The 19,732-nt window shown below is 58.6% G+C and overlaps 1 protein-coding gene across 13 annotated transcripts in view; it reads right to left on the bottom strand.

Moving 5' to 3' along the window:
- Positions 1-2: 2 nt before the first annotated feature.
- Positions 3-19,732, bottom strand: part of MAPK8IP3 (mitogen-activated protein kinase 8 interacting protein 3) — a 44,927-nt gene continuing 25,197 nt past the window's right edge. For 8 of the 13 annotated variants that reach the window (XM_031447522.2, XM_064478315.1, XM_064478310.1 and 5 more), the window contains 26 exons: positions 17,849-18,095; positions 17,375-17,477; positions 17,022-17,140; positions 12,583-12,594; positions 10,346-10,403; positions 9,896-10,048; positions 8,883-8,964; positions 7,494-7,624; positions 7,093-7,149; positions 6,830-6,997; positions 6,170-6,296; positions 5,819-5,914; positions 5,543-5,701; positions 4,798-4,963; positions 4,312-4,494; positions 4,054-4,243; positions 3,829-3,948; positions 3,675-3,755; positions 3,512-3,579; positions 3,252-3,400; positions 2,697-2,868; positions 2,498-2,611; positions 2,276-2,314; positions 1,928-2,107; positions 1,673-1,822; positions 40-1,595 (listed from right to left, as the gene is read on the bottom strand). In XM_031447522.2, the coding sequence (XP_031303382.1) occupies positions 1,474-1,595; positions 1,673-1,822; positions 1,928-2,107; positions 2,276-2,314; positions 2,498-2,611; positions 2,697-2,868; positions 3,252-3,400; positions 3,512-3,579; positions 3,675-3,755; positions 3,829-3,948; positions 4,054-4,243; positions 4,312-4,494; positions 4,798-4,963; positions 5,543-5,701; positions 5,819-5,914; positions 6,170-6,296; positions 6,830-6,997; positions 7,093-7,149; positions 7,494-7,624; positions 8,883-8,964; positions 9,896-10,048; positions 10,346-10,403; positions 12,583-12,594; positions 17,022-17,140; positions 17,375-17,477; positions 17,849-18,095 (3,246 nt within the window). In that variant the 3' untranslated portion in view covers positions 40-1,473. Of the gene's footprint in view, positions 1,596-1,672; positions 1,823-1,927; positions 2,108-2,275; positions 2,315-2,497; positions 2,612-2,696; positions 2,869-3,251; positions 3,401-3,511; positions 3,580-3,674; positions 3,756-3,828; positions 3,949-4,053; positions 4,244-4,311; positions 4,495-4,797; positions 4,964-5,542; positions 5,702-5,818; positions 5,915-6,169; positions 6,297-6,829; positions 6,998-7,092; positions 7,150-7,493; positions 7,625-8,882; positions 8,965-9,895; positions 10,049-10,345; positions 10,404-12,582; positions 12,595-17,021; positions 17,141-17,374; positions 17,478-17,848; positions 18,096-19,732 lie in introns of all 13 variants that reach the window. The other 5 variants (XM_064478313.1, XM_031447526.2, XM_031447525.2 and 2 more) reach the window with 4 other exon arrangements.

Below are 19,732 nucleotides of genomic sequence, written 5' to 3'. Positions count from 1 at the left end.
AAGTATGGTATTAAGACATTTATTACATACAGAGCAGATACGTAGGTTCACTTGCAGGGCCAAAGCCTGAGGAGAATCATCACCCAGCCCCTTCCCCTAGCTGCACCCCCCTGGTGACCCCCCCCCCCGAGTCACTTCACAGCCCTGTGAGAATAGACAGGGGACTTGACATACATCACAGTGGAGAGTGGCGGGGTGGTAGGGAGAAGCCTGCAGCTGCACGTGGCGGCGGTGGCCGGCTGGGCTTGTAGGATGGCTGCCCAAGATCTGTGCTTCTCTGGTGGGAGGGATGGGCAGCAGGACCTGGGGCTGCCCTGATCTGTGCCTCGAGGAACAGGAATAAGGCCTGGGCAGGTTGGGGGGTAGTGGCAGTCCAGGGCGGTGCCCCTCAAAGCCGGCTGGAAGCGGCTCCTGTCCTCCGCCCTTCGGACCTCTGCAGCCTGTCGTCAGTTGCCCTCAGGAGAGCAGGCCACACCGCCAGCCCTAGGCACTTAGTAGCGTGTCTTGGGAGCTGGGCTCCTTGGAGACTGCACAGGGGCAGGCCTGGAGCACACCTTTCCCCATCACCCTGAGACTGAGCCTGCATCCAAGGGCTGACCCCAGGAGAGGCCAGGAGCCTCTCCTTCTTCCTGAGGCTTAGGCCTGCCCTGGCAGCCTAAGAAATTCCATCCTAGAGACTTCTGGGAGCAGTTGACTGGAGGGCCTGCTCCTACATGGTTGGTCTTTGCCCAGGCAGGGGAGGGAGGGCAGGGGGAGGACATGGGTCAGTGAGGGCCAGTGAGAAACTGCCACACAGGACGATCATGGGACTCGAGCAAGTGAGGGCATCTGTCCATTTTCTCAAGCAGGTGCCCCAGGGAGCCTGGTTACGTGCTTTCATGCCAGTTCCCAGGGCGGCAGGGATTGGGGTAGGGGGAGTCCAGGGAAGGCTAGAGACGGCCAGTTCCCTGAGGGTTGGACCCCCACGCTGGTGGGCAGCAGGCAAAGGCAAGTGGGCTCAGGGTGGGAAGACTCGGCGGAGTGAAGTCCCTGCTTCCCCCTCAGGGGGTTCCTGGGAGTGAGTGACGGGAGTGGGGAGCCCAGGGTGGAGCTGGGAGCCACCTGTAGGGGCTTCTCCTGGCCTGACCCACCTCGGGGTTCAGCCATGCTCTGGCCCTGAAGTGCCCTGGGGCCTTGAGGACTGTGGGCTGAGTGCCAGCCAGCAGCTGCTAGGGAAAAGGTGTTCCAAGAGGTGCTACCCCTGCCTGGTCAGAATGACCCCACTCCCCTGCCTCCCTCCCAGCCAGCCCCGCATCGCTGCTCTCTGCCAGCTCGAAGGGAGGCCAGGACCTAAGGTGAAAGCTGCAGGTTGAGAGGTTAGAAGAGGGGTGGACGGGCGCCTGTCTGCCTGCAGGGCGGGTGGTGGGCGGGTGGGCAGGGCTGTATGTACAGGTGGCAGGCATTGGGCGGGGCGGGGTGCCGGAGGCCGCAGCCTCACTCGGGGGTGTAGGACACCTGCCACACAATGATGTGGCTGCGCTCGGCCTTGGACAGCATGGGCTTCACCTGGCTCACATCCCCTGCACCCTCCTCGGGCTCGTCATCTTCTCCATCGCCTGGAGAGAGAGGGCAGCTGCTGTGAAGGGGCTGCCACTGCCAGGGGATACCTGGGGCCCTGGGCGTGCCCACTCACCAATGCGGAAGTCGATGTAGCCCTCGCCGCCACTCAGCACCAGCACGTTCTTCAGCTTCTGGGCCTCAGCGTCGGCAGCGGGGGCAGCGGGCCCAGGGCCCTCAGACGGGCTGTCGAGCACGCTGCCGTTGAGAGTGGCCAACACATTCCCTGTCATTAGGGCACAAGATGTCAGCGGGGCAGCTGGAGCCCTGATGCAGGCTCCTGAAGGAGGTCACAGCTGCAGCTCTGTGGGGAGCAGGGCCAGCCCCTCACCTGGCACGGACACGAAGAATTTGACAGCGTCACGGTGGCCGTGGAAGCAGAGTTGAGCCTGGGCCATGGAGCAGTAGGGGATAAAGCTACTGGCTGACTTGTCACTGCTGTCATCACCATACACGTGGATGACACCCCCTGGGCGGGTCCCCTCCCCAGACGTGGGTGATGTCTTGTTGGCTAGAGAGAGAGAGGGGCCGGGAGCAGCTGAGCCTACTGGTGGGGAGGCCTGGATTTCCAGCAGGGAGAGCAGGGGGTGAGAGAGCAAGGTCAGCCTCATCCCCAGGGCGTCCCAGGTTAGGTAGGGGACTTCCTTCTGAGAGCAGGAGGCAGGCACTCTGGACTTACCACGGAGCCCCAGGAGCTGGCCTCGGTGCAGGACCACGGCTGGGGGAGGTGAGGGACAGAGCATAGAAGGGAGAGGAGAAAAGCAGTCACAGAAGAGCTGTCGCCAGGGCAGCTCGTGTCTTCCTAAGTGTGACTGGGCAGAGCATGGGACCCTGGGACCCTGACTCGCGCGCCTAAGCAGCAGCCATCAATATCTCTGCTACTGCCTTGGGGGTCACTCACTCTCGGTCAGTGGGATGGAGATGACGACCCCGTTGCCGGTGCCCACCCAGAGGCGGTTGCCCGCGATGAGCAGGGCTGTGATGCGCACAAAGGAGAAGCCCAGCTTGCCTGTGCCTGGTGATAGGGGGGAAGGTGGGTCAGTGGGGCCATCACGGGGGGCCCTCCTGCCACCACACACCTGGCCCAGGCAGTCCCTCACCCAGCATCTTGCTGACGTAAGGCTCGATATCCACGTCCTGCAGGTGCTGGTGGGTGTGGGCATGGTAGAGCCGCAGCGTGGAGTCCAAGCGGATGGACACCCACACCCCGTCACCGATCCACGCCAGCTGCCGCACCTGGCTCTCCCGCCGTGGGTGCGCATCAAATGACTTCTGCGGTGTCAGGGCAACCCGTCAACGGGGCAGGGGTGAGGGGAGTTCTGAACCTGCCACCACTAAGTGTCACCAGGACATCCACACGGCTCATGGCAAGCTCTCTATGGCCTGCTTTGCTCCCTTGAGTCCTGGCTCCCAAGAGGAGCCCTAGTGCCCACCCTGCACCCGCACCCACAGCCAGCACCCAGGAGGTGTTCGGGGCCCACTTAGGCCATCAGTGTGTCTGGACAGACTGGCATTCACAGCCCAGCCGCTTTCTGCTTGCCCATGACTTTGGACAAACCAGTCATTTCTCTGAGTGCATTTCCTTGGACCCCATGAAGCCCCCGCTAGAGTCCACTGGAGGGTGCGGCTGAGCCCGGCCACCTGCCCGCACTCGCCTCGATCTGCATGGTCTTGGGCTGGATGACGTGCACCTTGTTCTTGTAGCCACACCAAACACGGTCGTACACAACTGCCATGCAGCGGATGGAGTGATGTGGGCGGCCCAGGTCCATCAGGTGGTAATTACTCAGGTCCCACTGGCTGTCTGCAGAGAGCCCACAACCCCTGCTCAGGCCATCTCTGCTCAGGTGGGCATGGTTCATGCCCGGCCAGCATCGGTGGGTGCTGTTCCCCTACCCACTGGGCCAGGCCTCACCTTCGCCTCGGTGGAAGATGGCCAGAGTCCCATCTGCCAGAGCCACCAGCACTCGCCCTTTCACGTGCCTGCAATGGAAAGGCAGTGAGCCAGGCTTAGGCTGGCACCCTTGGCTGTCAGGCCCCCCTGCCGCCCTGCCCCGACCCCCGGCAGGGTCACGCACACCAGGCTCAGCACCGAGTCCTTCAGCTTGATGGAGTGCAGACACTTCCTCCAGTTGGCGACAGCTGAATGTACGTAGAGCCTGTGGGAGAGGCGTGGTGGGTGGGGCTCACCCAGGGGACCCACCCCACCCCTGCCCGCAAGGCCCAGCTTACCAGCCATTCTGGGCTCCTAGCCACATGGTGGGCGCGGCACTGCTGCTGGCCCCAGCAGGGTCCCCACTGGGCTCCGGCTCAGGCTGTACACCACTCACTTCGGCCTCTGGCCCATTCTCACTGAGAGGAAGATGGCAGCTCCAGGAAGGTTTCCAACTAGGGAAGCCCAGCCCCGCCCACCTCCACCAGGCTCCCCTCCCCCTCAGCCCCATCGTGAGAGCCCACCTGTCAGGCTGAGCACTGGGGGGCGGGGTGGGGGCTGGGTCCGTGAAGACGTGCTCTGTGAGGGGTCCAGGCCGTACTGCGGCTACCTCTGTCTCACTGGGCCCAGGGTCTGGCACCTCTGTGGCCTCTGTGGCCTCCTCCGTGGACTGAGATGGGTTGACCTTCCCATTGGCGACGGTGGCCACCTCCCCTGTGGAAGGGAGGGGTGAGCTGGGCTGGGGAAGAGAGGATGGCCGTGGGCTCAGGCCCAGGACTCACCCTGGCCCTTGTCCAGCACCGGTGTGTCCCCACGGGAGGAGCAGTTGCTGCGTGGCACGTTGCAGCGGGTGGCACAGCCCACCAGGGTGATGCCTGCCAGCACACCATCAGCACCGGAGTCCTCGGGGTTCACGTCGCTGTCCAGGAAGATCTCCCCTGGAGGGTAGTCGCTGTCGCTGGCCGCTAGGGGGAGAGTCACAGCCCTGTCACCTCACACTGAGGAGACCCCACTGCAAGATGACACCCAGAGCTTGAGTCCTGGGACTCCCGGGCCGCCTGCGATGCCACCCCATCTCTTTGTCATCGGTGAGTGTCAGACTGGGGTCCCCTGCGACATCAATGGGACTGAGCAGGACATGACCACCAGTGAGCTCCTCTCTGGATGCTTCCCCCCAGCCCCCAGCACAAGGAGGTGGTGATGATCTTCTGGCTCCCCTCTGAGTCTCACAAAGCTGCACCCTTGGGCGGTAGGGGGCCAGCGCTCACCAGGGATGCTGGAGATGCACAGGACGTGGGCATTGCACACGGTGAACTGGTCCACGACGGTGCCCGGCTGGTTGGCGTCGATGATCACCACTTTGCTGGTGGTCAGGGTGCTGGTGAGGATCCACACGCGGCTGGAGGTGGCGTCTGCCTCCGGCAGCTCCTTTCCCTGTTCGGAGTATGGGGACAGGGTGGCCTGAGAGCACGCTACTCGCCCGGCAACACAGGGTTTGGAGGGGCCTCCCGGAATCTCTCAGGATCTAGCCTTGCCTGTGGCCTTAGGGGACCCAACTGTCCTCCCCTGTCGCCAGGATGGCAAGAACTCCTAATTGCATATCACATCTGGATCATGGCACATGTGACCTCCCTTCCTCAGAAAAAGGATGAGCTCTGAGCAATAAGTCACTGGCCCCCAAGTCAAGCTGAGACATAAAATGAAGCTTTGGACTCCAAGTGCTTAGCCCCTTCCCCTGCCCCTGGGCAGGCAGAGAGATGTGCTCCTGGCAGGCAGATCACAGCACCTGTGGGCCTGACCCCTCCAGCCGGGCTGTCTGCAGAGCATCCTGCCCCGCAGAGGCAGCATGGCCCAGCCAGCCCTGGGGAGGGCAGGGAACCTCAGATGAGCCCAGTCTTGGGCCACTGTCCCCATCTGTTCTGTTTCTGTCATTCCCACCCAGATTGCTGGGCACAGTAGAGCCATTTGGGCATTAGGAGCAGAAGGTAGCCCTGGCCTGCCTGCCACTCTGACCTTCTTCTTCTCAGGGGATGTGTGGTTGCTCTTGGACTCTCCTTCTACTTCCCGGTCACAGGTCAGAGGGTCTCGGCCCGGCGCAGGCTTGACTCCGTTCCCAGGGTCCTCTTCATTCGGCTTCCACCCGCTCAAGTTGACGCCCGCCGCACACCACAGCTGGGGGCACAGGGCTGTGAGGTCCAGGAACCCACTCCTCCCTGCTTCCCAAACCTGCCGAGACTTGGCTTGTGAGGGGAGGGGAACTCTCCTGGCCTCACCCCTTCCCTGGCTCACCTTCATGGTGGGGTCCTTCTCCACCAGAGGACGGCAGTACACGGGGACAGGTACGTTCTTCATCCGCGTGTCCTCCTGGCCCCCATTAGGACTCAGCTGTAAGCACAAGACAGAGGGGCACTGTGGGCACCAGGCCTGGGCCAGCTCAGGTATATGGGCAGCGGTTGGCTACCCAGTCTTGCAGAATCTGGGCTGGGGCTGCAGATGGCAGGCCCTGGTCAGAGGGGGCCAGGCCCTCCTCAGGTGGAGCCAGGTGTACGCAGGCGACTCCCCAGGGGCTCCCCTTCTGCGGCCTGGGAGGCCTGGCTGAGGGGGTGGGTGCCCCCCGTGCTGCCCCACGCCCCCAGGCACCTGCTTGTACTTGGCCGGCAGGCTCCAGCCACAGGCCTGCAGCCGCCCGTCGTCGTTGCGCACGTGCTCCCGCACCTGGCGGTACTGCTCGCGCTTCTGCTCCCGCCGGGCTGAGGACGTGCAGTCACTGGGCAGAGGAAGGGAGGTTACCGCTCGGTCTGCAGGGAGCATGCCCAACACCCCAGCCCTCCCTGCTGGACCTGTCCTTGCCTTTTCCCAGCGCCCATCTTTGGGGGGGGTCTCCCCAACACTACGCTTGAGGCCATGTCCAGTCCCTGCCCTTGTCCGTTCTACTGTCACTGTCACCAAGGCCTGGCTGGCAGGGACCTACAGTGTAGCCTCCCCTCCCCGACCCTGGCCCTTTATAGGGAAACTTCCATAAGCTTCTGTCATCCAAGGAGCAAGGCACATGTCTCTGGGACTAAGAGGGACTGTGGAGGAGTGCAGCCTCTGCCAAGGACATCCAATACTCCCATTAGGGAATGGGACACAGGATGTACATGAAGAGGTCATGACCCCTGATGCCTGGATGCCATCCCCCCACCCCCATGACAGCCCCTAAAGCAGCCAGGTGGAGGCCTGGAGGGGAGGGGCCCTGGGACCTGTGGCTTCCCCCTGTGTGGGCCAGCGGGGAGGGCAGGGAGGCCCTGAGAAACTCACTCATCTGGGAAGAACTCCAGGGGCCGGCTGCCAGAGATCTGGCACATGGCGTGGCTGCGGCGCTGGCTGAAGCCGGCCGTGGTGGGCGACTTGTAATGGATGTTCACAGAGGGATAGGACCGCTTGGCCGGAGGGGGGCTGGAGGAGGAGCTGAAGAGGCGGCTGAAGCTGCCAGCCGAGGGGTGGGGGGTGAGGGGTGGGCCCGAGAGGAGATCCCCACAACTGTGGCTGCTGCCCAGACCCTCCCAGCGCCCCCAACTCACAACTGCCAGATGGTGGACTTCTTCTTCTCCTGGACAGATGGGTGCTCTCGGGACGCCCTATGGTGAGAGGCAGGGGAAGAAGCTCCCGCTCAGCCACTGCCCCGTCTGGCTCGGCCCCACCCAGTCCAACACACCCTGCTCTCACGGGGCCCCTCTTTCCTCCCTTGCTAGGGACCCCCACATGAACCCACTGGGGATGGAGCATCAGACAAGAGGGGCTCCTGGGTGGGTCACTCATGACTTCCTAGAGGGACCCTGCTGCACTGGCCCCAGCGGAGGGACTCGGCACCCTTTCAATCCTCCCCAAGAGAAGGAGGGATAGGGGTCAGCCTTAATCCATCACCAGGAGCTCCTCAGGGTGATCGCAACTCCCAGATAAAGACAGAGGCCCCGAGACCCACCTGATCATCTCGGTCCACCGCACGGCCTCCTGCAGCTCCATCAGCCGCTCCTTGTACTGGTTCCGCTCCATAAGCACACGGGCCATCTCCACCCGGGTGAAGCGGCGGCGCTGAGCCATGGGGATCTTGTCCTACAAGGTAGAGCACTGCTGCTCAGCCTGCAGGGGCCGCCCAGGAGTGGGGGCACCTGAGTGCGGCTCTCCCATGGATCTTCAGGCAAATGCAGTGGGGAGGGCATGGGCACAGGGACAGGAGCCACCCACCCTGAAAATACCCCCTTCTTTCCAGAAGGTCACATGACACACTTGAGGGATGCAACCCCAGTGTCTTCCTACGAGTTCCTGGACACTGGGCAATCTCAGATGCCCCTGGTCATGCTCATGGTGGAGACAGCCCAAGGTGGAGCAGCAGGAAGAGAGGTCTTAGGGGAGGTCTAGCGAGCAGGACCCGCTCACTACGTCTGAACCAGACACCTGAGGAACCGGTGGTTCAGCGTGGGATCCGCCATCCAGGGCGTGACCAAGTCTCCTTATGCAAATTGGCCCCAGGCTGCCACAGGGTGGCATTGGGGGCCCGAGAGGGAGCAGCACAGGTGGGCAGCAGGGCATCCCCCCAAGTGGCCCCAACTGCCAGCACTTGGAGTTCAGGGGTGCGCCTGCAGCCCCAGGCCCAATGCGAGGAGGCCAAGGCACCAAACAGGCAACCTCCGTGCTCCACGAATCCCTACTTTCCTCCAGTACTTGGAGGTGAGGGGGCTGCACAGGACGGGGAAGATGAACAGCTACAGTCTCCCAAGTGCCTGCTACATGGCCAGCATCTTGATACGTGCATTGCACAACCCCCCAAAAATACTGCTGATGAGTGGGGAGGTCGGCACTCCAAATCCACCTTGGGTTGAAGATCCATGCCAGCCCTCTCCTTAAGGAAGGTGGCCAGGTGGCTGGGCCCTATTCTGGAGAGAAGGTGGAAAGACAAGGAGCCCTACAAACCCTTCCCCACAGACACTCCTAGGAGCAGTCAGCTATGGACCACCAGGGAGCAGAGGGGTGGAGGGCTTTCCTCAGAACATTCCATGCACCTCTGGGGGCTTGTGAGGACAGATGAGGGGCCTGAGGGCTTCAGGTATTCAAGCTGTTCTGTCTTGGGGAGAACGGCTGGGCCGAGCAGGCAGAGAGACCCCGATCATGACTGCAAAATGCACCTACACGCAAAAGACTTGGGGCCGAGAGGAGGCATCCCGCAGAAAGCAGGGCGGGGTGTTGCTGCTGCTGGGTGCAGTCGCCATACAGGAGGGGTGAGGGCTCAGAGACCCAGAAGAACCAGCGCATCCCTTGGGGCCCGCCCCACACTGCCCACCCCCCGTGCCCGCATGTTAATAGTGGAATATACCAATTCTGTACAGAGATAGCTGCTTACATCCTCCACCTCTTCTTTGGGTTCACGGTGGGCAGTGATGGCCTCTGACTTCACTCTATAGGACAAGGAAGGAAGCAGGCAGTGGTGAGAGCCCCACAGGGCACCAGCTGGGAGGCTGTGTCCCATCTCTTGGCTGAACTCAGGGCTCTCCCTTCAGGTTCAGGGACCTGAGGTTCCCACCAGTGCCTTGGGGATGAGTGGCTCCCCGCCCCTGCTCACGTGTGCCCGGAAGCCCAGCAAGGAATGGGCCCTCAGGCTCAGGTGGTCAAGTGCTGATGGGAAGGCAGAGCAAGCTACCTCCTGGGCAAGGGCAGCACTGGCATCAGGCAGGCCCAGAGCAGATCTGGCTCCCAGTCCCCAAACCTGGCACAGGGGCCACCTGCCTAGGGCCCTCGTCTCACACCTCCCTGTTCCTGTCAGGAGCCACGGGCACCACTCTGGGAGAACAGGGTGAGGATCAAGCTGGAAGAGAAAGGCCACAGGGCAGTGCAGAGAGTTGTGGAGGAGACCGCAGAGCTTCCAGATGAGGCCAGACTTGCTGACCAAGGGGTGGGGAGCAGAGGGGAGCAGGAAGACCCATGGTGGCCAGAGGCCCTTATCGTCCCTCCTTCCTTCTTAATGAATGTCACAGTGTGACAGCAGCAGGAAGGCCGTGCTCAGCCGTCAGAGGAAGGATGCCCAAGTCAGAACCGCTGTGTCCCCTGCAGGATTCCCACGAGGATGGTGGAGACAAGAGGGGTGGGGTGGGTGGCCAACACAGTACTTGGGTCTGGATGGAATCAGATGTGAACTGAGGCTGAGCAGTGAGCACACCAAGTGAGCCACTTTAGGAAGGAAGGACCTCAGAGTGTAGTTAGCCAAGAGCAGATGCCAGGGCATTTCAGAGAGAGGACAGGAGAGAACTGGCCCCATCCTCTCGGTGACAACCAGGAGCCCCACTCTGATCCCGCCCCTGGGTGCCCCGCCCCTTCAGGGAGCCCGCCCACCTCCTCAGCTCCTCCTCCAGGTCCTTGATGCGGCTCTCCAGCCTGAGTTTGGCCTGCCTGGCGGCTTCCAAGTCCCCCTTCAGCACCTCCTGCTCCCCCGACAGCTGGTCCACCTTGGCAATGAGGTCATTCTTGACCACATTCAGGGCATTTCTTTGAAAAGACAGAAAAGAGGGGAGCCCCTTGTGAGCTGGTGTGTACATTAAGTGATGTGGTTTCCAAGGGGTCTGGCCACACTAGTAGATCTGAGAAGACACATCCTGGTCCTGAAAGTGGTGAAAGGCAGTACCCACGCCACCCTCTCCCCAGGCTGGGTGAGTGCAGCGGTGTGGATCCAGGTCCTGCCTGGGGGCTGCCCTCCAAGCAGGGTTGAGGCAGTGGTGACAGGAGGCCCCGGCCCTGGTGAGGGGCTGTCCCAGCAACCTCGGTGCTGATGAAGGGCGCTCTTACTTGGTTTCTAGAAGCTGTGAGTTCTCCAGCAGCAGATTCCCCACTTCCTTGCCCATGCCTGCAACAAAAGGTCTACTGTTAGCATGTATGCCTGGTGAAGCCAGACCCTGATGCTACCACACCTGCCTCAGAGGAACAAACATCCTGCCAGGAGGGCTGGCGTGAAGGGATAAGGACCAGAAGCCCAATCTACAGGAAGATGCCCGCACAGGGAGGCCGGGCCGGCCCTGGGGAAAGGCCTCTGCTGGTCTTCCGGCAGGCTCTCCATGGATAGGGAAGGCCCTGCTGCGTCCGAACCCCATGAGCATCTCAGACTGGTCTCTGGAGGGCACTGAGCAGGTTCCCACTGCCCTGATGGCTTACATTCTGGAGCTCAGCAATGACCTCTCACTGGGCTCTACCGACGGAAAGTCTGCGTTCCAGCAGGGCCAGGGCAGCACCAGCCTGAGCCAACCCCGACAGCCTCAGTGCAACCACCTCAATCTCTGCCCGCCCCCCCAGCATCACCCCCTTTCCCCTAGCCCTGTGGTTCCCTGGCCGTCATGAAGCCGACCTCTTTCAGAGCTGCCTCCTAGGAGATGGAGATTGGAGCTGTTGAGGGGGAACAGAGAAGATGGCACGGGATGACAGGGAGACCCTGACTGAGGAGATGGGACAGCCCAGTCAGGTGCAGCCCTCCACTGGGCTAGAAGCAGACCTACTGGGACCTGGCCCGAGGCGGCAGAGGCAGGGGAGGGAGTGGAAATGAGAAGGACAGCGCTCCCTGGGGCTGGTGCCCCAGCAGGGCTGACGGGGCTCCTCTGTGACCAGGCCCCAAAGTGGACTCTGCAAACTGAGGTCTCCGCAGGCATGTCACAGAAACCCCCGAGCACTGAATCGCATCCTTCAGGACAGCCCCAGAAACCCAAGGTCTGTTTCTCTTGTTCTTGTCCCTCCTTGGCCTAACTCGATCGATTGTGAGACAGGATGACACGCACACTGTGTGCTCAGTGCGGGTTCCCCTACTGTTTCCACTCTCCCCTCCTGGCCGCAACGTGACCTGCCTTCCCCTTAGATGGGATGCAGTAGGCACCGGGCTCACCCAAGACGGGCTCACCCAAGACAGTCTCAGGGGTACCCCCAGGGGCCGAGCCTGCCCTGAGCTTATGGGGGGGCTCACCAGGCCTACTGGAGGCCCCACCACCCAGAAGCTTTGGCCCTGCTGACCCCCCACGCCACCGCCCCACCATGCGCAACAAAGCAGGCAGCTCAGGAAGCATGAGAAGGTGTCAGGTGGACAGAGGGAGACACACACTGAGACGGGGCCTTGGCCTTACCAAAAAAATCATCGCGCACTACGGGTGCCGTCCCCGTCCCACGGGAGATGGGCAACCAGGGCGGGAGGAGGAGAGGGAGAGAGGAAGGGAGAGAAAACAAGCGCGTTAAGCCCATGTGATAAGCAGGGTGGCCGGGAATGGGGGATATTTCAGGGTTACTTCTTGCTGGATTGGGGTGGACACAGGTGCAGGACAGGATGGGCAGATGGAGTGGAGCCAGCCACTCCTTCCAGAAAGCCTACCCTGGAGGTTACACAGAAGACCACCAGGCCAAGAGCACCTGGTGGTGAGTTGCAGGGTCAGAGCAATACAATTGACATCTTAGACCAAAATCCTGGGTAGAGAGGGATCGGGGGTTAAGGACAGGAATCTCTGCAAATGAGGGAGAGCTGTGCCCATGGCCCAGGGCCTTTGAGCACCATGGGGAGGTCACACCTGGACAGCCAGGGACCTCAGAGCTTCCTGCTGAAAGCCAGACAACAGAAGCCTGGCCCATCTGCTACGTAGAGAGAGGACCCCTGAATTGTGCTTGGTAGGGGGACTCACAGGACCCCTGACCTCTAGGGGGGAGCACCCAACGGAGGGGAGACAGAAGAGAACTGGGCCTACACCTCTAATGGCTCTGGAGACCCTTGAGAAGTGGCCCTGGGGGGTCCCCAGCCTTCGAGGAGAGGATGGGTCAAGGGCATAGCAGTTCTCCCTCAGTTGTCAAGGTCAGAGTCAGTGGGCTAGTGGAGCAAACCAAAATAAGCCTCTGGGCAGCAGCAGGCTGGTGAGCAAAAGCACGTGTGCCTTAGTGGCCTCGCCCGGGATCAGGAGGGGGTAGGCTGCAGCAGGGTTGCCCCAGGATGCGCCCCATCCACCCAGACCCCACTGAGGGGAAGAGGGGGCTGCAGACAGACAGATAATGGAGATACACACCTGAGAACTCCCCTGGGGCCATGTCCAGCGAAGCACAGAGAGACAGGGGGAAGGAAGTGACAAAGGTCAGTTGGTGACTGGAACCAACAAAATAAAAAAAACTCTTATTAAAGGAAAAGCAACAATGATCAGCCATTTCCAAGTTCAAGGGCATGGGAGAATAGAAGTGGATGTCACCAGGTCTGTGGGTGACAATCCTATTGGAGGCAGGGACCTTGAAGGAAAGGAGGCCAGACAGCACATTCCTCAGTCCCTGGGAGGCCTGGGTGGATGTGGGGATCCAAAGCCTGCTTGCCTCTCCACCCACTCCCATCAGGAGGGCCAGCCCCCAATAAAGGTAACATGTGTGCGCATGTGGTTGCTCAAAAGTGGGGTGAGGTGGGTGCCGGCGCCCCTAGAGTGAGTGAGCCCTGAGCCAGTGAGCTGCAGTGTAGGACCTGGCCCCTCGGGGTGGGGGCACCGTGGCCAGCCCAGGTCTTCTGGGAAGGACAAGACTTCAGATAAAGGGCTCTACTGTGCAGGGAGGAAATCAACGAGTCTGGACAAAGCGTGTGGGGCATGTAGGGCTGCCATGTACCAAACCGCTCCCCACAACCCAGTTGAAGACTCGATGCAAGATACTATTCTATTTGGTTCATTTCATGCAGAAAGAAGTGGTATAGAAAGTCACTTGACTTATCACAAAATACGGACTCTGCTGTAGGAATTCACATTACACAGCAGAGCACCAAAAGAGGACGTGACCTTTCTCCCGTTTCCTTCCCAGAGCAACCAAAGTTAACAGTTGATGTCCTCTTCCTCAGACCTCTTTCTAGGTAAACAGCAGTTTGTAAAAACAAAATCAGCCACGCTCTCCATCCTCCTGGGCGACTGCTTGGTGGTACCTAATATGGTATCCCTGGACTCTTTCCCTGTCAAAGATCCATGATCACCCAGGATGTTTCTATGTATTGCCATATAGGAATGTCCCACTATTTACTGTAGCATTTGCTCCTTTGATAGATATTTAGGGCATTTATAGTTTTGCGTGAGCCCCGGGACACTGCAGCACAAGACCTCATGCGGGCGCACTGTGCCCTGTTTGAGAACCTGTGGTCCTGCTTGTGCTATCTCTACGCACCTCCCACCAGTGGGGTGGACAGCACCTGCTTCTTTTCTGCCAATCACTTGAGGAGAAAGCGCTACTTCTATACTCTCTTAATTTTCATTTCTGTCATTCCTGAAGTTGAGCATCCTTACATATGTTTATAAGTATCTTCTGTGAACTTCCTACTTTATCCTCTACCCATTTCCTACTGTACTTCACTTCACTTTAATGATGGAGATCATATATATATTTTCACGTAGTCACACCTGTCAATATTTTCCTCTATGCCTTTGGCCATGAAGAGAGGCCCAGATTATGAAAATACTCTCTAATATTCTCTTCCAGTTCTATTACTCTTGTATTTTTATGTTTAGACCTTTAATCCACCTAGAAATTACTTTTCTATTGGGTGTGAGGTTGGGATCAGACTTCTTTTTTTCCCAAGTGGCTACTCAGCTAATCCAGTACATATATTGAGTAATCCACCCATTTTTCCAATGACTTGAAGGTCTTCATTTATCAGATAGGAATTCCCATCTGGCTCCAGGTTTGTCCTAAGCCTTTGTGCTGTGAACTTCGAGTGACTGGTTTTATCGCTGCTCCAGAGCTGCCTGTCTCCATCACTGTAGCTTCACAAAACACCTTTGGTACCTGGAATGGCAGTCCTGCAAATTTGTCTTCTCTTAAAAATTTCTGGGCTATTTTTACACATTTACACTTCTGAATGAACTTCGAATCCATACATAACATTCCAGAAAAATACTAAGTCTGAGGGTCTTTTTCTTGGTACTGAATGAATTTATGTATGAACAATGGACTGATACGTGATGTCACCTGATGGCATTACAGAGCCCAGTCTTGTGTTGTATTTCTATTTATTCATGCTTCTTTCCTGTTCTTCAATTCTGCTTTCTAGTTCTCTTTACACAGGCTTGTCTTTTTCTCAAGGTTATTTCTAGACATTTCTAGGTCTGGTTACTGCATGGGTGGGACCTGCTGCAGAGCAGAGGGAAAGTCAGATCAACCTGTGCAGAACATCCAATTCTAGGTGATGCAGGAGAAGTTGCTTAGCTTTTCTGAACTTTACTTTCCTCATTTGTGAAGTGGAGATGTGCCTTCCTGAGTGGAGGGTCACTGTGAAATTCCCTGGTGGAGCACTAGGCCCTTGCTAAGTGGTCAATAAGTACTAACTCCCTTACTCCTCAATAAGGCTGATTCTCAGATGTATATTTTTCACACCTTAACAGTTCTGAAATTATAAATGGGTCTTATTAATCAGTGGCATGTTATAGTGCAATGTGCAGCAATTTTTTTTTCTTGGAGATTTCTAAAATAATGGTGCCTTACAAGTAGTGATAGTGTGGGTTCAATGAAATACAGTGGTATATGCCTACCCAGCGATCTTTCCTTTCCTTCTGTGCCAGAGGAATTCACAGTCCTAATGCCAAGAGATGCACAGAGCAGCCAATCCAGGTATTTAGAGCTTGAGGGATGCCTTATCAACCAGGCCAACTGCCTTAAGAAGCATCTATCTCATTGCAGACAAAGCATCAATGTGTTTTGAAATTACAAGACTATCCACTGTGAAAGCTATGACCAAACCAAGACCACCAGAGCCACCACTGCTCCAGTTTCTTCCTGCCCGGGGACCTGAAGGTCAGGTGCCCACTCCTTCGGTGGGTGTCTTCAGGAATTGATGATGGGGGACCAGGACTACCATCACTGACACTTCCTCCAGCTGAGCCAGACCCAGGACAGAGCCCCTGGGAGAGGGGACTAGAGCCAACCCCAGCTCACCCCTCTACCCTGCTGGACAAAGGGCAGGCCCCTCTGCTCCAGGGCTCCATACACAGATCACAAGAGCACCCAATGCTCCTCAGCTCCTCAGGGCTGCCTGACCTGTGCCCCTTGTGTGAAAGCCCCAGAAAGGCACCAGAAGACACATTACTCCCAAGAGCTGGGGTCTCGTTCCAACCAGAACTGAGTGGTGCTCAGAGGCAAGAGTCCTGTCAGCCATCACAGTGCAAGTGCTGAGGGCACAGAGACTCCTGCGCTTTGCTACCAAATGAGAAAAGGATTCTCACATCTGGCTCCTCAGAACAAACACCCATCAGATGCACTGGGAAGAACTTCCACGAAGACGCCAGCTGGGCCCTCTTCCTGCGGGCTCAGGCCTGGCTGTGTGTGCAGATGGGAGGCTGGCTGGGCAGCATGGTCCACACAGCCAGCTGAGTTGAAGCCCAGATGTGCTCCAGAGGCACCCCGAGGCCCCATGGGCAGCGTGTGTCAGCGGGGAGGGACAGCCGCAGAAAGACAAACAGTGATATCTCTTAGATGCAAGGCAGCCCCGCCTCCTCGGGCAGCAGATGGTACAGTATGGACCATGTCAGAAGGCAGTCCTCCAAGATTTTGGAAGTAGACTTGATACCACCCACTCACCACGTGTCCAGCTGAGGCAGCTGCCCCAGGTTCAAGCTGCTGCCTCTTCCCATGAGAAACACCCTGTGGGCCCCCTCAGCGGGACTGGATGTAGGGAAAGGACACACCAGAACGTGCCCTGACCTTAGAGCCACACACTGCCCCAAAGCCCACCTCACTGGCTGTGGAGGTGGTGGTGGTGGGGCTCAAGCTGCAGCCCCAGGCCCTGGAGCTCTTGTCCCCAGCAGGGCTTCAGGGACAATGCTGCTTCTCCAGGCTTGGGCTCCAGACTCACAATCAGGGATGGGGTGGGGGGAGTTGAACCCCCTGAGAGACAGTGTGGACTTCCCACTTGCCACCCCAAGGGCCACAGCCTGGCCTCAGAGCCATACAGGCCGCCCTCAGCTACGGGCAGACACTGGGAAACACGGGGCACTGTGCATCTCATGGGCCCTCAGGGAGGGGGAACCAGGAGCATGTCTACATCAGGTGGGGCTCTCTGTACCCAACTCAGACCTAGCGCGGGGAGTTCAGTGGGGAACTACGGTGCAAGGGCTCATGGCGGGCACTGACCCCGTCTGGGCACGTTCCTCTTGGAGTGGAAGATTGGCAATGGCCACACTCCCAAAAGGTTCCTAGAGTGAACTGCCCAGGGGAGGGAGCTTGGAGCAGGGCTGGGGCTGAGGGTTACTGGGGTGGGCTTTTCCTTGGGGCGGCGAGATGTCCTACAATTAGACAGCTGCTCAAGACCCTGAACCCCGCTGAGTAGGACACTTTAAGTGGGCAAGTTTCTGGTGGGTGAAATACATCTAAATCTTGAGAGTTTGTAAAAAGCACTTCCTGGTTCACGGTTCACAGAGACTTTGCTTTCATCACAAACAAAATCAGCAACAGCAAGCCCGGGCCCTGCAGGCTGGGGCTGGCTTGTGTTTACCTAGCAGGTCGGCCCCTTCATCCACGTCCCCGATGACCTCGGAGCCCGCAGTTGACAGCTCGTGGTACAGGGAGTCAGTGTTGATGCCAAAAGCCTTGTTCACGATCCCCTGGGTCGGGCTGTGAGGACACGTGGCCAAGAAAGGCGGAGTGAGTGGCAGCACCCAGGACACCCCTGCGTGGCCGTTCACTGCCAACACTGTGTGGGCGGTGCAGGTGTGGCGGGGGGTGGCGGGTCGGCACCCTGGGCAGTTCTCCCACTTCCAGAGGCTGCGGGGGCACCTTCACCAAGGGCACCGACTCCTGCAGTAAAGGCTGAGCCCACTGGGACCGGGCTCTGGGCCCAGTGAGTACCTGTTGCCCGTGCGGTCCAGGCGGGGCTCCCGACCCATGTCCAGCTCTGGGGTGGAGTCGATAATGTCTTGGACATCAGACCACTCGTCACTGCTTCCCATGCCTGGGGGACACAGTGGAACCGGGGTCAGGAGGGTGACTGGCAGCTCCTCCCATGATTCATGGCTGCCCTCGGGCTCCCTTACCCAGAGACCCCAGCTAGACCACCGCCAGGCAGGGAGTGTCAGAAGAGGCTGCTTCCCAAGCTGGGGCTGGATGGGGCCTGTCTCCCAGAACTGTGCCTCCTTTCTAGGGTCTCACCTGAATAGGCCAAATTCCTCCCCTCCCTTTGCTCTAATTAGACTGGGTCTGTGGGATGACAGGGCTGAGTTGTGTCCCCCAAGTTCACATGCTGAAGCCCCACCCCCAGGTCCTCAGAACATGCCTGCATTTCGAGATGGGTCTTTAAGAGGTGGTGAAGGTGAATGGAGGTACCTATGCTGACGTTCCGCATCTCCTGCGTGACCTGCACCTCCATGTTGCGGCTGTTGCGCTTCTCCCGGGCCCGCTTGCTGTTCTTGGTGCCGGCACCGTACTCGCCCAGGGGCTGCAGGCCCTCGCTGAGGGGCGTGACAGCGGCTGAGGGCACGGAGGAGGTGGGCGTGTTGGACTTGGTGCCTGTGGTGCTAGGCGTGGCAGCCGCCGAGGACTGGCCCGACTCGGACATCTCGTCCTGCGGACACTGGGGCCAAACACAGGGAAGAGGGAAGCTCGTGGTTGGGGTCGCTGCCCCCCATGGCCCCAGGGGAGGCCAGGCAGACCACGCAGGCCACCGCCACGAGGCCCTCTTGATCGACTTCTCTGCCACTTGGCCACAGTAAAACACCATTCTGTGCACAGAATGGAAGGGACGGGGCCTCTTCTCTCCCATTGGGCTGATTCCTCCCAGCCTAGTCATTTGGCTCATCCAATCGCAGCCTCTGGCTTTCCTGAGGCAGCTGCCACCTTACTTAAATGGCTTGGATCTGGGCTTTCGGCTCACAGGCTCCCCAGGAAGGCCCGGTATGGCCGTGCATGATAGACATGAAGCTACAGAGATGAGGCAGGTAACCCCTTGCAGCCAGTGCGGTGGCAGAGAGAAGCCACAGCCCAAGGCTGGGCAGAGGTTCTAAATGGGGCTGGCAAGGAGGCGGGGAGGCCAGCATGCCTTCTAGTCAAGTTATCGCTCTTCCACGAGGCCTCAAGGACTAGTCCCTCCTGTTCCTGTCTCCTGCTCCCTACCCTGGCCATAGTCAGGGCTATGAAGGGTGCATACCACCCCAGTTCCACCTGTGGTGGCCTCCCCAACAAAGAGGCACCAGGGGACAGGTACTGCTTAACCCCCACGTCCCAAATGAATCAAAGTATGCCTTCAACATCTACATAAATGCAAATAAATGGAAATTCGACTTCCACAGAATGGGACATCCCCCAAATGTTCTGGGAGTGAAAAGAGACCAGATCATTGAAAACTGCAGTCGACCACCGACCTTAAGAATCTCCTTGGAACAAAACGAAAACAGACTCATAGAGAATGAATGGGCAGTTTTCAGAGGGGAGGGGGTGGGTGGGGCCAAACAGATCAAGGGGATGAAGAGGTACAAACTTCCAGTTGTACAATAAATAAGTCATTTCTATGTAATATACAGCATAAAGAATATGGTCAATAACATTTTAATAACTTTGGGGACAGAAGTGTGTAAATGTCAAATCATTATGTAGTGTAACTGACACTAACATAAAACTATATGTCACCTATAGCTCAAAAATTAAAAAACGTGACAACCCCCCCAACAAAAAAAAATCTTCTTGGAGAACACATTCTGTCTGAATAAGTATGGGACAGGAAGCAAGCATCCTTCTCCTGTGGGCTTTCCTCATGAAACTACTGGGCAATCTCAATAAAAGTAACCCCCGCTCTTCTAGTAACTAATATCAGTAACTCCCAACTCAGCCCTGGGGCAGGTGTCCCAGACACCACCCCTGCACCAGCAGCCTCTTGCATGGTGGCAGGAAGGGACACGGCCTCAGGAGGGGCTGAGGCCCCAGGGAGGGGGGAGTGCCGCTGAGAGGCAGCTCCCGTGCACAGCCCAGCCAGTGCTAGACCACGTGGTTCCCCCAAAGGACACAATTTCAGGAGATCTTTCTAATGGGAGGAACTGATGACAGGGGGGTGTTGGCCCTCTCTGTGAAGTGAGGACCAACCAATACCGGCCTTTAAATAAGAAGGGCTGACAGGACTCCTGTGGCTGCCTCTGGGTGACCATGAGTCACAGCTGGTTGGGAAACTTCCAAGACCTGCCTTTTCTTGACCTGCCCAGACCTGACAGGGCCCAGGCA

Source organism: Camelus dromedarius, chromosome 24, assembly GCF_036321535.1.
Source record: "Camelus dromedarius isolate mCamDro1 chromosome 24, mCamDro1.pat, whole genome shotgun sequence".
NCBI lineage: Eukaryota > Metazoa > Chordata > Mammalia > Artiodactyla > Camelidae > Camelus > Camelus dromedarius.
The sequence above is the reverse complement of the archived record's forward strand: the minus strand, read 5'-3'. Positions and strand labels throughout refer to the sequence as shown.